Source organism: Aspergillus piperis (genome assembly GCF_003184755.1).
Source record: "Aspergillus piperis CBS 112811 unplaced genomic scaffold BO85scaffold_12, whole genome shotgun sequence".
Taxonomy (NCBI): Eukaryota; Fungi; Ascomycota; class Eurotiomycetes; order Eurotiales; family Aspergillaceae; genus Aspergillus; species Aspergillus piperis.
This window is the reverse complement of record NW_020291602.1, coordinates 827,860-840,866: the sequence shown is the minus strand read 5'-3', so window position 1 is coordinate 840,866 and position 13,007 is coordinate 827,860. Positions and strand designations below refer to the sequence as shown.

At 49.2% G+C, this 13,007-nt stretch overlaps 6 protein-coding genes across 6 annotated transcripts; 3 read left to right on the top strand and 3 right to left on the bottom strand.

The window, feature by feature from the left end:
- The first annotated feature begins 415 nt into the window (after positions 1-415).
- On the top strand, positions 416-1,452 carry BO85DRAFT_55075 (iron-sulfur cluster assembly protein CIA2). Its single transcript, XM_025665476.1, has 2 exons — positions 416-784; positions 856-1,452. Exons 1-2 carry the CDS (start codon positions 559-561, stop codon positions 1,227-1,229), a joined length of 600 nt encoding a protein of 199 aa, XP_025514531.1. The 5' UTR covers positions 416-558; the 3' UTR covers positions 1,230-1,452.
- Positions 994-4,719, bottom strand: BO85DRAFT_450638 (116 kDa U5 small nuclear ribonucleoprotein component). Its single transcript, XM_025660423.1, has 4 exons — positions 4,633-4,719; positions 4,401-4,558; positions 2,109-4,337; positions 994-1,978 (listed from the first exon to the last, which is right to left on the bottom strand). The coding sequence occupies exons 1-4, from the start codon at positions 4,650-4,652 to the stop codon at positions 1,416-1,418; spliced, it is 2,970 nt and encodes a 989-aa protein (XP_025514530.1). The 5' UTR covers positions 4,653-4,719; the 3' UTR covers positions 994-1,415.
- A 331-nt stretch (positions 4,720-5,050) lies between these two features.
- Positions 5,051-7,009, top strand: erg10B (acetyl-CoA C-acetyltransferase). The gene is made up of 5 exons (XM_025662923.1): positions 5,051-5,175; positions 5,257-5,306; positions 5,371-5,446; positions 5,519-6,008; positions 6,090-7,009. The coding sequence occupies exons 1-5, from the start codon at positions 5,111-5,113 to the stop codon at positions 6,606-6,608; spliced, it is 1,200 nt and encodes a 399-aa protein (XP_025514529.1). The 5' UTR covers positions 5,051-5,110; the 3' UTR covers positions 6,609-7,009.
- Positions 7,010-7,054: 45 nt separating this feature from the next.
- On the bottom strand, positions 7,055-9,008 carry BO85DRAFT_400041 (putative ZIP family zinc transporter). Its single transcript, XM_025657114.1, has 4 exons — positions 8,908-9,008; positions 8,714-8,859; positions 8,389-8,577; positions 7,055-8,327 (listed from the first exon to the last, which is right to left on the bottom strand). The coding sequence occupies exons 2-4, from the start codon at positions 8,757-8,759 to the stop codon at positions 7,183-7,185; spliced, it is 1,380 nt and encodes a 459-aa protein (XP_025514528.1). The 5' UTR covers positions 8,760-8,859; positions 8,908-9,008; the 3' UTR covers positions 7,055-7,182.
- Positions 9,009-9,504: 496 nt separating this feature from the next.
- BO85DRAFT_460528 (Atg14 domain-containing protein) lies at positions 9,505-11,137 on the bottom strand (the record flags this gene model as incomplete). The annotated part of the gene is made up of 2 exons (XM_025661723.1): positions 9,505-10,445; positions 10,537-11,137. The coding sequence occupies 2 exons, from the start codon at positions 11,135-11,137 to the stop codon at positions 9,505-9,507; spliced, it is 1,542 nt and encodes a 513-aa protein (XP_025514527.1).
- Positions 11,138-11,953: 816 nt separating this feature from the next.
- On the top strand, positions 11,954-12,915 carry BO85DRAFT_450634 (uncharacterized protein). Its single transcript, XM_025660422.1, has 5 exons — positions 11,954-12,001; positions 12,052-12,459; positions 12,512-12,570; positions 12,625-12,689; positions 12,752-12,915. The coding sequence occupies exons 2-5, from the start codon at positions 12,229-12,231 to the stop codon at positions 12,814-12,816; spliced, it is 420 nt and encodes a 139-aa protein (XP_025514526.1). The 5' UTR covers positions 11,954-12,001; positions 12,052-12,228; the 3' UTR covers positions 12,817-12,915.
- The last annotated feature ends 92 nt before the right edge of the window (positions 12,916-13,007 follow it).

Below are 13,007 nucleotides of genomic sequence, written 5' to 3'. Positions count from 1 at the left end.
AGTAGGCTATGATGTTGATGGTATTTTGAAGCATTGACAGCATGGATATACTCATACTTACTGCGTTAGCGCTGCTGTATTCGGAAAAGTCATTGGGATTGTTGCAGTGCCTATGTACACTGGAGTACTCCTTGAAGGGCTGGTCCGCCCACCCGAAGTTGTACTTTGCCCACCTGGTTGATGTCCATACGCACTTCTTGGGTATCTGCACGCGTTTGGTTCTTCTACCAACGTATTCGTTTCCTTCTTCCTCCTCACTCTGACCTTCCATTCTCTCCAATCATTAGATTCATAAAACAACTAGTATAGATTAAAGACATAGAACCTTGCTTGGGTTCATCTGCCATTGGGCAACAAGCACCGAGAAGCTTTTTCTTTTCTTTTGACCGATATCAAAAGCACCCATCGGGAAAAAGGTTGTTCCATTTCTTCAAGACACCGCATTAGTTGAGCATATGATGTGCTAGGGCTTACCATTCCCTCTTGCCCCCAATTTGCCCCTCTCGGTGCTTCTTGCGCGCTTTTATCGATAACCACTTGTATATCGCATAAGCAATCATGGAGTCCTCGATGCAAAATTCGAATCCGACTATTTTGAATGCTGCAGATCTTCCCACCCGTCTGCGTCCTTCATCATGCAAAGCGGGCACTTACGGAGGCGGAATCCTTGCGTCAGCGCTCCCCTCTCTAGCGGATCCCACCAACTTCAGTCTTAGTGAATCGGAAGAGTCTGATGAAGATGTCGATTTGATGGAAGAGCCGATTGATGAACAGGAGATCTACGGTAAGCTCATCGCTTGTTCCTAAACAAGCGGACCGAGTCGCCCGGGAGCCGATTACCTGACCATCTCTCAGATCTTGTGTCGACCATATCCGACCCCGAGCATCCCATTTCACTTGGAGCTTTGGCAGTCGTTTCGCTGCCTGACATTTCTATCAAACCAACCTTGCCGGATGTACCGAGCTCGCTTCTTCGGACAGTATCCGTTCTCATAACCCCGACGATAACACATTGCAGTCTGGCTACAGTTATAGGTCTTGGTGTACGAGTTCGATTGGAGCAATCATTACCTCCGCGTTTTCGCGTGGATGTCCGGATCAAGGAAGGGACACATAGTACTGCCGATGAAGTGAATAAGCAATTGGCCGACAAAGAAAGGGTGGCTGCTGCACTGGAAAATGGTACGCTAATGGGCGTCATCGCAAAGATGCTCGAAACATGCCAATAATCCGATTGTACTGCTATTCGGACGCCGTTTATGACCCTCGTCGGCGTCTCTACTATGTCATAAGAATACCCGTTTCGATGATGACTCGATTTGACTTCCGATAGTTATACAACAATATGAAAAAAGGAACAAGAGCCACTTACGGCACTTGTTGCCGCTTCTTTCCACCTATCGACAAAAAATAGCTCAGGAGTCTAAAACGCCACTTTCCTTCAAACCTTTCCAGAGCTCTGGTTCCAAAAACTTGCTGACAGTGACATCCTCAGCCAATCCTTTACGTCTCCGCGTTTTCAAAACGAAGTCGCGGGCTGTGGCCATGGCGGGCGCCATCTCTAAGGGCTTCAACTTGACATCGCGATCCAGTGGATCCCCTGGGACGACGCTCCACTTATCGAAGACTAGACTAACGGCAGCTTGGCCCTGTGTATGGATTCGGAGATCTGTTTCAAATCCGAATGAATCTATCACGGGGATCAAACCACGAACGGAATAGAGTGGAGTTCCTGCTATGGGTCCATCGGAGAGTACATGGCCCCTTCTTCTTGAAAGGACTGTGTACACTGATGCGACAGCGTCCGCCGGTCCAGTCATCGTGCAAGAGTAAATAGGTTCCATTAGGCGTGGTGATGCCATGAGGAAAGATGAGTAAATCGCTCTTCGAGCTGTGGGGATGATTTGACCACCACCCCTGTAAATGGCTTGGTCGGCGAGAGAAACGTCGGTGAGCCTGAATTTCGCATTCCGAATGGCTATTCTTGCAGTTAGTCACAATGAACCGCTCTTCTTCTGCTTCTATAGCGATGTAGACAAACCCCCCTAATGCATAGGATCTGGGTGCTATAACTCTCAAAACATTCAAGGGAAGCATGGTGCACTCACGTTCTTCGCAAAGAGGACCTTCTCGTGTTCCCCAAGTAAATCCTTGCGTGATAGAATCTCTTACGCTCCCAAGCAACTTCTTGTCGATCTGCGATGGTAGCGTATCATCCTGTAAGATGTTGGGGCCCATCTCGTCTGGACCGAAAGCCCAGATACTCCTGGCTGCAAGTTTGTCCCAGTCGTACCGCTCTTCGAAAAAGCGCGACACTTTGCGAATCGGGTCTTTGATATTGACAGCACCGCTCTCGATATCCTCGGCGATCCCGTCATCCAGAGGCTCTGCAATCATCGTGATTTTGTTCTTCTTGTTTGGCGTGATGGAATAACACATGATAGCCGAGGTCTCCACAACAGTCTCGCAGAAGCGTGTAACAGGATCTGAAACCTTGATCTCCATTTCAGAATATAGTCTTCGTAGGTCATGAAGCACGCAGTCCATATATAGCTCGCCCGTTCCGAGAACTACATGCTCGCCAGACTCCTCTACTTTTGTGGATATCAGCGGGTAGCTCTTGTTGACTTTTCGGAGACCCTCAAGCATCTTGGGCAATTCCGACGGATTAACTGGCTCGACAGCAACCTTGAAGACGGACTCTGTTATATGCCGAACTGATCGGAAGATGTATGCATCCTCATCGTCTTCCAAGGTGAGAGGCACGATAGTCGCCGTCTTCACAATAGAGTTATCCACACCTCCTAGAAGAACCAAGTTGCCGGCAGGTACGCCGCTTGTTGGGATGTTATAGCAAGACTCAGCAATCCATGTGTCGGAAATGGTCGCAACAACCATGTCTTCTTCATCTTCGGGGGTATAACCTTCGCCAAGGACACGGACCTGTTGGCCAGGACGAGCTGTGCCGCTCATTATCCTGCCAAAGGAGTGGAATTTTGAACCGTCCGAACTGTTAAAAAGTTTAGTAACATGTACGACCAGTGGACCATCGGAATCACAGGCAGCCATAGCTGCCGCCACCTTAGAATCGAGAGGCCCAGTGTAGTACCGATCAAGCTTCTTTTGGGCACCCTCTGCAGGCGAAGGCACATGCTGGAGAACCATGTCCACAAAGCCTGTTGCTGACCCGAAGAACTGTTCACAGACAAGGTTCAGCAAAGTCTTTGCATCTGTCTTGAGCTGTGACGGCTTAAGACTAATACCAACGCTAGAAAGCGTTTCCTTTAAGTCCTCCGGGCTCTCGCTTAATGTGTGCGAGTAAAGTTTGTATATAGGCTCGAGAACAAATTGAACAAACGTTCTTTTAGAACCTTCTTCCACTCCTTTTCGTGTGAATTTTCGACTCTTTGGATTGAAAAATATATCGCCCCATAGGCGCAAACAGAATGCGGCTGCTTCAATTTGTGGATGCGTCTCAGAATACATCTTAGCAAATGAATGCAACGTGAAGCACCAGCCCATGGAGGCGCAAGCAAAGGCGACGTTTCCCTTCTCGGGGCTCAGCCGCCTTGCAGCGCCCTGTCCAGGCAGTACGTTCTCGATGATAGTGTTGACCTCCTCGATCACATGTTTCAGCTTGAAATAAGCGTCGTTGGGAGGAATCTTTAATTCCAGGATTAGTCTGTCCATCTTGTTCACAACCAATGTGAGCGGCAAGTCTTCAAGGATAGCATGCTTGATTATTTGCTCGGTGTTGGCCTGGACACCTTCGACCACATCTACTACAAGAACCACGCCATCGACCAACCGACAAGCCGTAGCCACCTCGTCCACAAAGTTCACATGCCCTGGGGTGTCAATGATATTAAACAAGTGAGATTTGCCCTTTGTGCCCTGAAGCACCAAGCTCATGGGTGACGCTTTGATGGAAAGACCTCTTTCTCTTTCCAGAAAGTGAACGTCGGTGTAGCGTAGTTGTTCCTCTTTCCGCTTGCCTGTTCGATTCTCGAGGCGACCGGTGAGATCATGGGTCTGAGTGACTAGCATGTCCATGAAAGCCGTTTTTCCATGGTGCAAATGACCGACCAGAGCGATGTTTCTTGTCTGGTCCGGGTAGCTGAGCAAATCCGTCATGAATTCCCGTGAATAATAGACGGGAGGCAATTCGGCTTCTTCGATCGCAAACTTCTTTTGTTGGACCGGGGCGATGATGGGCTCGGACAGAGGCTGTGCATCCTCCTCCTGCACCAGAGTCTCGACATCTTCGCCATATACCTGTTGTGCACTGGGATAGTATTGTTTATCTTCGTGAAGGATGACCGCGTTTGACGGGCCCTCTGTGACTGGTATCAGTAAGGCGGACCTTGCACACAAGGTGAACATGGAAAAGGTAACTCTACCATCGACATCCATTAACTGTTGCTCATCAACGTCATGCGCTTCATCGTCATCACCATCCCCGAACGCCTCTTCAAAAGCGAAAGCCTGAGGATGGGCATCCTCATGACGCGGGGACTCCTCGTCCGACCCATCTACCTCTCCAATATAGTTGCCAAACCTGCCGGAAAGCGAAGAGAATAATCAGCCGTGCGCAAGGTGGGATGAGGGGCATGGTGACCAATTGAGACATACTCATCGTAAAGATCGTCCATTTTCCAACGTGGTTGGACTAGAGGCGAATCTTCCGGGGTTTACTTTTCCTTTCTCTCGGCCTCGTCCACCAGCTGGAGAGAGAGGCTCGCGTCGGTTTGGCGATAAGTTTCTAGTAGCTCCGGGACCGAGCTTGGCGTGTTTGCATGGCTCCGGCAAGTTACTCCGAAAGTAGTACGTTTGTCCGTGGCTGCCAGTGGCCGCCGCCCCGCCTCCCGAGGCGAAAAAAATAGGGTAATTATTATTGTTGTAAGGAGGGGCCGGCGGCGGGCAGGCCAACGAGTGACTGACTCGGAAAGCAAACAGTTCATCCCGTTCGTTCCCTCGTGGCCTGAGCTACCATTTCACCCTCATTTGTTATTTGTTCAAATAGCCTGCCGGTCTTCCTTTGAACTCTTTCTTTTTTCCCTCATCCCCTTTCCATAATCGCTTGCCTCCACAAGCACGCATTTGCGCCACCATGTCTTCCCTACCTCCGGTCTACATTGTCTCCGCCGCCCGCACTCCAGTGGGCTCTTTCCTGGGGTGAGACTTCACACCGGGCCGCTGCAGGCTCTCAGATAAATGGTCCACAGCGAAGCTGATCGTAGTTTCCTTGTTTCGCAGTTCTCTCTCGAGCCAGACCGCTCCGCAGCTGGGTTCCCATGCGATCAAAGGTGTGCCTGCAGTGCTGAAGCGATGGATGATGTGCCCCTGATCGCTGACTGCTTCGATGTCTAGCTGCCCTTAACAAAGCCGATGGGATCAAGCCTTCCGATGTACAGGAGGTTTTCTTCGGCAACGTTCTTTCTGCGAAGTGAGTTTTCTCGCTTGCTGTGTTCATGATTACCCTTTGCCATGATGCATGCTAATGGTCCTAATCAATCAGTGTCGGACAGAACCCCGCCAGACAATGCGCTCTTGGCGCCGGACTCGACGAGTCAACCGTTTGCACCACTGTTAACAAGGTCTGTGCCTCGGGGTTGAAGGCGGTCATTCTTGGTGCTCAGACCATCATGACTGGAAATGCAGACATCGTTGTTGCAGGCGGTACTGAGTCCATGTCCAATGCCCCGCATTACCTTCCGAACCTCCGCAATGGCGCCAAGTATGGCCACCAGAGCTTGGTGGATGGTATTATGAAGGATGGCCTGACAGATGCGGGAAAGCAGGAGCTTATGGGTCTGCAGGCTGAGGAGTGTGCTCAGGATCATGACTTCACCAGGGAGCAGCAGGATGAGTATGCTATCCGGACCTACGAAAAGGCCCAGGCTGCCCAGAAGGCCGGCCTCTTCGACGAAGAGATTGCACCTGTTGAACTACCCGGCTTCAGGGGTAAGCCAGGTGTCACCGTCGCTCAAGATGATGAGCCCAAGAATGTGAGAACTCATTTCCCCACGTGAGGCATCCTTGGTCCAGATCGTTCATGTCAAACTGACTATTTGGCTTTTATCTTCTAGCTCAACCCTGATAAGCTTCGAAGCATCAAGCCCGCTTTCATTCCTGGCTCTGGAACCGTGACGGCCCCCAACTCCTCTCCTCTTAACGACGGCGCCGCCGCTGTTGTCTTGGTTTCCGAGGCCAAGGTTAAAGAGCTGAACCTCAAGCCTGTTGCAAAGATTCTCGGTTGGGGAGATGCCGCACACCAACCCAGCAAGTTCACCACTGCTCCTGCGTTGGCGATTCCCAAGGCGCTCAAGCATGCAGGCGTCGCTCAAGATTCCATCGATGCCTTTGAAATCAACGAGGCCTTTAGCGTTGTTGCTCTCGCAAACATGAAGCTTCTGAACCTACCTGAAGAAAAGGTCAACCTTCATGGTGGTGCTGTGGCTATTGGCCACCCCATTGGTGCCAGTGGTGCTAGGATCTTGACTACCCTGCTCGGAGTTCTCAAGGCGAAGAAGGGCAAGCTCGGCTGTGTCGGAATCTGCAACGGTGGTGGTGGTGCTAGTGCCATGATAGTGGAATCCCTCGTCTAAGCTAGAAAAGTATCACCTCGTGAACTAAAGTATGCTGTCGCGAAATATGAGGACGGCAAAATGATATAAATACCCTGATCTTGCCGATGCCTAAAGACTGCGCATCATGTTTTAAGTCAGGGTGAGTGGGTCTGGCATCTGACGAAATGCAATATAATAATTACATGAATCTGTTCTTTTGTCGAAAAGTCTTGTTTATCCTGTTTATCTTGGCACAAGCACTGCAATTGACGTACCTAGTACAGAATATCCGTCACCAGCAGTGTAGTATTTAAACCAAAGCCTTGAGTGTTCTGTCTCAATACTACTGTTAAGATGTTAAGGGCTGATGGCCATCTTGTCGTGTACTATTCATGGTCATACTGCTACTAGAATTTACTACTTGCTCACCTTCGCTTCTCATACAGCGCTCGGCTGCTGCGAAAGTCTCTGTAAATACCCATTAGCCAAACGCGCCTAGATGCGCCTAGATATCTTATTAGCTATTAGCTCTTGACTGGGTCGTATTCTTAATGACATTTCTTAGGATATACTGGCTACAATGCCTCATAAACAGAGGAGTCCTGGGTGATGTTCAAGCAAATGCCCCAACAAATGCCATGAGTAGAGCGCCTCCTGCAACGGCTACACAAGCCTCGACACGCCGTTGACCCCTGAGCGTCGCATAGCTTGATTCACTAAGGAAGTCCTCTGCCAGAAGTTCAACAAGCCCCGCAAATAATAATAGCCCGCTACTGATGGCGTTAGTTATTCCCACTGTGAGTAAGCCTGTCGTACTTGCTGGATCATAGAGGTTATGCAGAACAAGCCCCATAGCTTGCCCTATGGGGGTAGTGGTTCCATAGGCAAGCGCCATGAGCCACGGCCTGTACGATGATGGGGGAAAGAGATCAGGGATCAAAGACGCTATCCGTGATCCAAGAGCAAATCCTTCAAAAGTCTGGTGAAAGCAAATAGCCACAAGAAGGACGATGAATGATGTACCCGTGGCAACACTGAGGGCCATTCCAATGAAAATACTGTGGAAGAGAATTCCGGCTTCGAGCAACAAGCATTGAAGCAATTGGCGCTGTGGATTTTGCCTGGATGACTCGAGGTCGGTCCCCTGATGTACGCTACTATGAGACCGACGGTGACCAGAATGCCACGGCTGCTCATCCCGGTTCTTATGGGAATTGCCGCGAGTATTTTCGAAGGCACTTGGTTCTTCGAATTCCCTGTCGTTGAGTTCGGTAGACACAGCCGAATCCTTAATGTTTGACCCTGAAGGCCCACTGACCGGGGATCTTCCAAGTGACGTGGGAGAGTGTAAAGCCATGCCTTCCCCAAGGCTGTCAAGGTGGACATTGTCGGCCAATCCGTTTCCGTAGTCATTGTCTTCCTCTTGATCGTCACTTGCGAGATCTGCGCCGACGTCGCTGATCAACTGGTCGTATTCGCTCCCATGGACATGGCCCGCACCTTTCAGGGCAAAGAACATCTCAACGAGAACCACCACGAATACAGCAATCATAGCCACAAAGCCGGCCATGGCACGATAGGTCTCGCTCCAGAAACGAGGGAGACAAGGGTCGGTCAATGAGACAAATGCTGTAGGGAGGAGGTGTACGAAGGCTGTTGCAATGAGTACGCCTGTTCCGAAGTGTCTAGAGAGGAAAAGGAACCGGCGCGGAATTGGGAGGCGCGGGAACCGACGAGCAAGAACAGGGAATGAGCACGCTAATATAACCATGGGTTAACAGCCAATCACCCAAGAAGCCAAAGAGAAAGTAAACAGTACCTAGCGTGCTAAGCACAAGGATAAGGAACAGTGCAAAGACATGTATCGGCGTGTTATAGGCGCCTCGCTCCCGTGATCCGCAAGTCGAGGTGTCATCGTTAGAAGCCCGAGTATAACTCCGTCGGGAAAGCTCCGTCCGCAAAACAGATTCAGGAATATCGGAGATTAATGAGAACATATATTCAGTCCCTGCAGACAAATTTTCGCGTTAGTAGAGAGCGAAAATATGCCGTGCGGAGCGGAGCAGGCTGGGAGTTGAACCGGTAAAGGCAAAAAGAGACATATGTGCGTCTCCCACATTATGTTCCCTTTAAACTGAACTTACCTGAGCTACTAGGGTCGGTCTGACCCGGCCTTTGGTTTCCATCCATTCTTGGCTATATGTCATATAACGATGTACTCTCGCCGCATCCATGACCTGAAAACATGCACTGGGCGCCGGCACAGGCTCACGAACGGTTCAGAAGCAGCCTAAGTCGCGTCAGCAGTTGACAATTTTACAATGCAGCGAGTACATACAGTTGCTTCTGCGAGAGGGATAACACCGGAAGTTCTGGCAGCGAGCAGTCTCAATGACGTGATGCACCTACCATGTCGAAAGGAGAGGACGCCTATTCGACATGTAGGGAGACTTTGCCGGTAATCCGGACACGCGGCTCGTTTGTCCAGATAATCTTATCAATCAGTTCCTAGTTCTCGCTTATCTAATCAAACCGCTGCGCATTTGATTGTTGGATAATCTAATCTGGATAATCTCGAAGGAGCGACGTACGAGATGCACACCACAGATGTTTCAAATGGCTATTATTGAGGCTCAAGAATATACTAGGGTAACCTCTATGAGTATCAGTTGCTACTCTATATGGGCATAATAGGATGCTGGGAAGAGCAGGACGTAGCTCCTTGAGATACCCCATACGGGGTAGTCGATTCCAATTCGGAGAGATATGTGCGCCCGAAGGGGTCTCTCCGTACGGCCACATTAGTATCTGATGATTCTCACCCAGATTTCTTAATAAGGGAAAAAAGAATACTAAGTGCAATGTACTTCTTGGCAGGCGCTGTTGGCTAATGGAAATCTATCTATCTATTTCGTAGAATTTCTTCAATTCAATACTACCTGTTTCTCAGCTTGGTCCAGCCACTGGTACCCTTCATACGAGTGGGTCCACGAGGTCCACTGAGGTTGCTCGCGCCGGCAACTGTATCATTTACGCTATTCCCACTATTAGTATTACCCTGTCGCTCCGGTGAGGTAGAATCAGTGGATGGATGTTGAATGAGCATTGATTCCCTCGGTTCCTGACTTGCGTCGTCCCAATCGCCTTCCAGCAGCTCCCATTCTGCACTGGCCATTTCACCCAACAGAGTTGATTTCAGCTTATCCACGATCTTTGTTGGAGTAGGAAGTCTCCATGTGCGCATGAATTCAGCCCCCTCGACAGCACCCAGAAAGGAATGTGCAGTCCCATGCGAGTAATGCCCTAGCATAGGGAATGACATTGTGCGCTGAATGGTAGTTCTGGGTGAGTCCTTTGATACCCTCATCTTCGCCTGTATGTCGCGTCCAGCAAAGGCTCTTGATAGTGTCGATGGCTGCGCAGGTGGTGCCACAAGGAGCTGCCACAAATTCTTCCCAACGTTACAAACTTCTTCCCAGGACTCTGATGTTATGTTTATACCTTGAGTTCGACATAGCCACGACACATTCCATGCCAGTAATGTTACCCCTTCAAGAAATAGTGCATATGTTCCAGGGTCTTCCCTGGCCAGTTTCGGAAGTGCTCTGTCGATGGAGAGGGGCCGAGGTCTGGAAGGGCGAGGCGATGTGGTTCTAGTTTCAGGCGGTACAGATGGTGGATGACGTAGCGAATATGTTACGGAATTTGGATCTCGTGAAAGATAGGACGCAGAAGGTGCGCATATAGTGGGTATAGGATGGTCTTTATGGGGTAAAGTGATTTCCGCTGGGAGTCTGAGAGACAGATAATGCGAAACAAGGACGAGAAGGTGAGCAACATTGAAGAGGGAGGTGGATATATAAGCTGGCGTGACACCTGTCCAAAGCATTACTAACTGATATAAATCAAAAGTCGCAGAGCTGTAACTTTCCGTTCATGTCCCTCAAATCGATGATATCTATATCACCCATCGTGTAGACCTCTTGGGACAATCCTTCCTTACTCCTTGTCTTCCGCTGTAGCCCATAAAGATTGGCAGCTTCTCGGCAGAGGAATATTCGGGCCTCTGCAGTTTTGCTATGGAGCGAATGCCAGAGATGGTCCGTCCTCTTAGTATTATTCTGGATGTTGGCCAGGATTGCAGCTTCCCGCTCGCCGAGCTGATACTGTGCAGATTCAGAGTCCGAGTGCCGTCGCGCTAGTGCGAGCCTGCGTTGGGAGATTTCAAGTCTTTTGTCCTTGATCTCAGCAGTCAGGTTTTCGAGTTGATCACCGAGTAGCCTCAGCCTTTCACACGACTCAGCTTCTCCCTTAACAATCATCTGTAAGCTTCGCTTGGCAGAGAGCCCATTTTGGTAAGCAATGGCGGTTTCTTTGATTTCACCCGACCATTCCGCTTGGGTTGTCTCAGGGGTCACTCTAGCTTGGATATGTTCCGCAATAGACTGTTTCTCAAGCAGGACCCTCGCGTTCTCAACCCGGAGCTGATACAGCTGACTACGGGCACAGGTAGGGCAGAAGAACCGGGTTCGCGAAGCTGGAGCGCGAAAACATGTATGACAGCTCATCTCAAAAAGCTTTGTCTCACTCTCGGTTGATCGATACCGCCGTAGCTCACAGTCGCATGGCCTTGGGCTTCCGGCGATGGAATACCAACTCGACTGTCTGGCTTCGAGCACGTAGGTTGCATGAACAAATCATGAAAGAGGGGGGCACTCATGTCTTAATCGGATTAAGTGATGACATAGGACGATATGTGATCGATAAGTGTCACTGGATTTACTTATCTGAAGCCAACGAAGGGGACCGCCGTTTGCGTCACATCACCTGACCAATCGTATATATGGACTGGGTGTTTGTATATATGTTACGTAAGCGACATCGGTTGTCGTAATCATCACACCGCTCCTTTGTGCTTAAGTGCGTATCCGTAACAGTATCACTGAACTTACAGCCGAGTATCAGCAGCTGAGAATTTCCCAGCTTTGGTTCAGTACGGAGAAGTTGTTAGTATAAACAAATATCATAGGTCGCTGTATTGTTATGAGGCACATTAATTGGGCATACCAACCGGCTTGCCCTTACACACACTGAATATCTTACCGAAACGTATAATTGCGTTTGCAGAAGCCTATTGGTTTTAATAAAGTGCTGCTCAATGCAACTATCAGCGGCTTCCAGGAGCTGAATGATGCGGTTATTGGAATTCGACGCAGTGAGATGGGCCTGCAGGTGATCACCACTTTCGGCCTATCTAAACATATCAATCGAAAGCAGTATGTGCGATGTAGTATGGTGGATAGTTGCGATCACCTGACTCATCTCGTCTCCCCCTCAGGGAGTTTTCGATGCTAGACTGAGCCATAGATTAAGTTCACAAGTTGCGACTTCTGCCATACACTGAAAAAGAGCAAGTTCTAGCGCTAGGCGGTGTAATTTGAGCCACGCATATTTCTATGGTGCGTATGCTAACATTTGACAGGGTTCCCCTGGTACATACCCGGTTAGTTGAGCATCGAACGTGAGCATGGTCGGCAATAACACGCGGTCCATGTCTGCACGATATATTTAGATCTCACTTCTCTGTATCTATTGCTACTGCACCTGCTCCTATTCGAAGCTGATTCTTAGCCCGAGAAGCTATAGTCTAATCATCGGCATGACTTCTCTAAACAGGGACTTTACAGGCTCCAATTTCCCGGGTAGTGATCTGCATCAGGACGACCTTCGCACCGAGTCTTTGCAGACCCTTCAGCAGTATATGTCTCCACCTTCAGGAAATTTAATGGACTATGATTGGGACCAACTTCAAGAAGAATACATCGCTTCTATGGAAAAGCATGAAAATGCTGAAAGAGACTTACGTAACCGTGTCGCCAAGTTGCTTGAGGTGTTTACAGCCGTCATTAATCTCGTGGCCTTTATCTGATATTTTCTTTTAGATCTTCATGGCGTGGTCGGAGACAACTGTTATGCGCGATGAAATCAGAGCTTTAAAAAGGTTGGTCCTCCCAAGTCCCCGAAGTCTTCAACACAATCACTGATGTTATTGTAGATTTAAGACACAAATGAAACATGTTCAGACCTCTGAAGAAGATCTAGAACTGAAACGTAAACACTGTACGTAAAATCAGTCTCAGCTAAACCCGTTTGTATGTATAAGTTTGCTGACGATGACTCAGATGTCGATGTTGTGAAGGCTTTCGAAAGTGCCCTCGCTTTATTGAACGACCGCCTCAAGTCGTAACATTACTCGAGGGCGGTTCAATTCTTCGAGCCCTCTCCGTTTCTAGACGTCATACCAAAACCGCAGAAAATTACACATTATCACAGCTTATCATATAATGTATTTAACGAAATTCCACTGTTTCCTTCGCATGGCAACAGATGATTCAGACCTAAATGTTACCATCCAGACTATCACTGTTCCTCGATATC

Coding starts and splice junctions, on each gene's coding strand:
- BO85DRAFT_55075 (XM_025665476.1), top strand. CDS start 559: ATGGAGTCCTCGATGCAAAATTCGAATCCGACTATTTTGAATGCTGCA. Junction 785..855: donor TGATGAACAGGAGATCTACG/GTAAGCTCATCG, acceptor ACCATCTCTCAG/ATCTTGTGTCGACCATATCC.
- BO85DRAFT_450638 (XM_025660423.1), bottom strand. CDS start 4,652: ATGGACGATCTTTACGATGA. Junction 4,559..4,632: donor ATGGACGATCTTTACGATGA/GTATGTCTCAAT, acceptor GCTTTCCGGCAG/GTTTGGCAACTATATTGGAG. Junction 4,338..4,400: donor ACAGTTAATGGATGTCGATG/GTAGAGTTACCT, acceptor TACCAGTCACAG/AGGGCCCGTCAAACGCGGTC.
- erg10B (XM_025662923.1), top strand. CDS start 5,111: ATGTCTTCCCTACCTCCGGTCTACATTGTCTCCGCCGCCCGCACTCCA. Junction 5,307..5,370: donor GGGTTCCCATGCGATCAAAG/GTGTGCCTGCAG, acceptor TTCGATGTCTAG/CTGCCCTTAACAAAGCCGAT. Junction 6,009..6,089: donor AAGATGATGAGCCCAAGAAT/GTGAGAACTCAT, acceptor TTTATCTTCTAG/CTCAACCCTGATAAGCTTCG.
- BO85DRAFT_400041 (XM_025657114.1), bottom strand. CDS start 8,759: ATGGATGGAAACCAAAGGCCGGGTCAGACCGACCCTAGTAGCTCAG. Junction 8,578..8,713: donor GACCGACCCTAGTAGCTCAG/GTAAGTTCAGTT, acceptor ATTTGTCTGCAG/GGACTGAATATATGTTCTCA. Junction 8,328..8,388: donor CCTTGTGCTTAGCACGCTAG/GTACTGTTTACT, acceptor TGGTTATATTAG/CGTGCTCATTCCCTGTTCTT.
- BO85DRAFT_450634 (XM_025660422.1), top strand. CDS start 12,229: ATGACTTCTCTAAACAGGGACTTTACAGGCTCCAATTTCCCGGGTAGT. Junction 12,460..12,511: donor GTGTCGCCAAGTTGCTTGAG/GTGTTTACAGCC, acceptor ATTTTCTTTTAG/ATCTTCATGGCGTGGTCGGA. Junction 12,690..12,751: donor AGAACTGAAACGTAAACACT/GTACGTAAAATC, acceptor ACGATGACTCAG/ATGTCGATGTTGTGAAGGCT.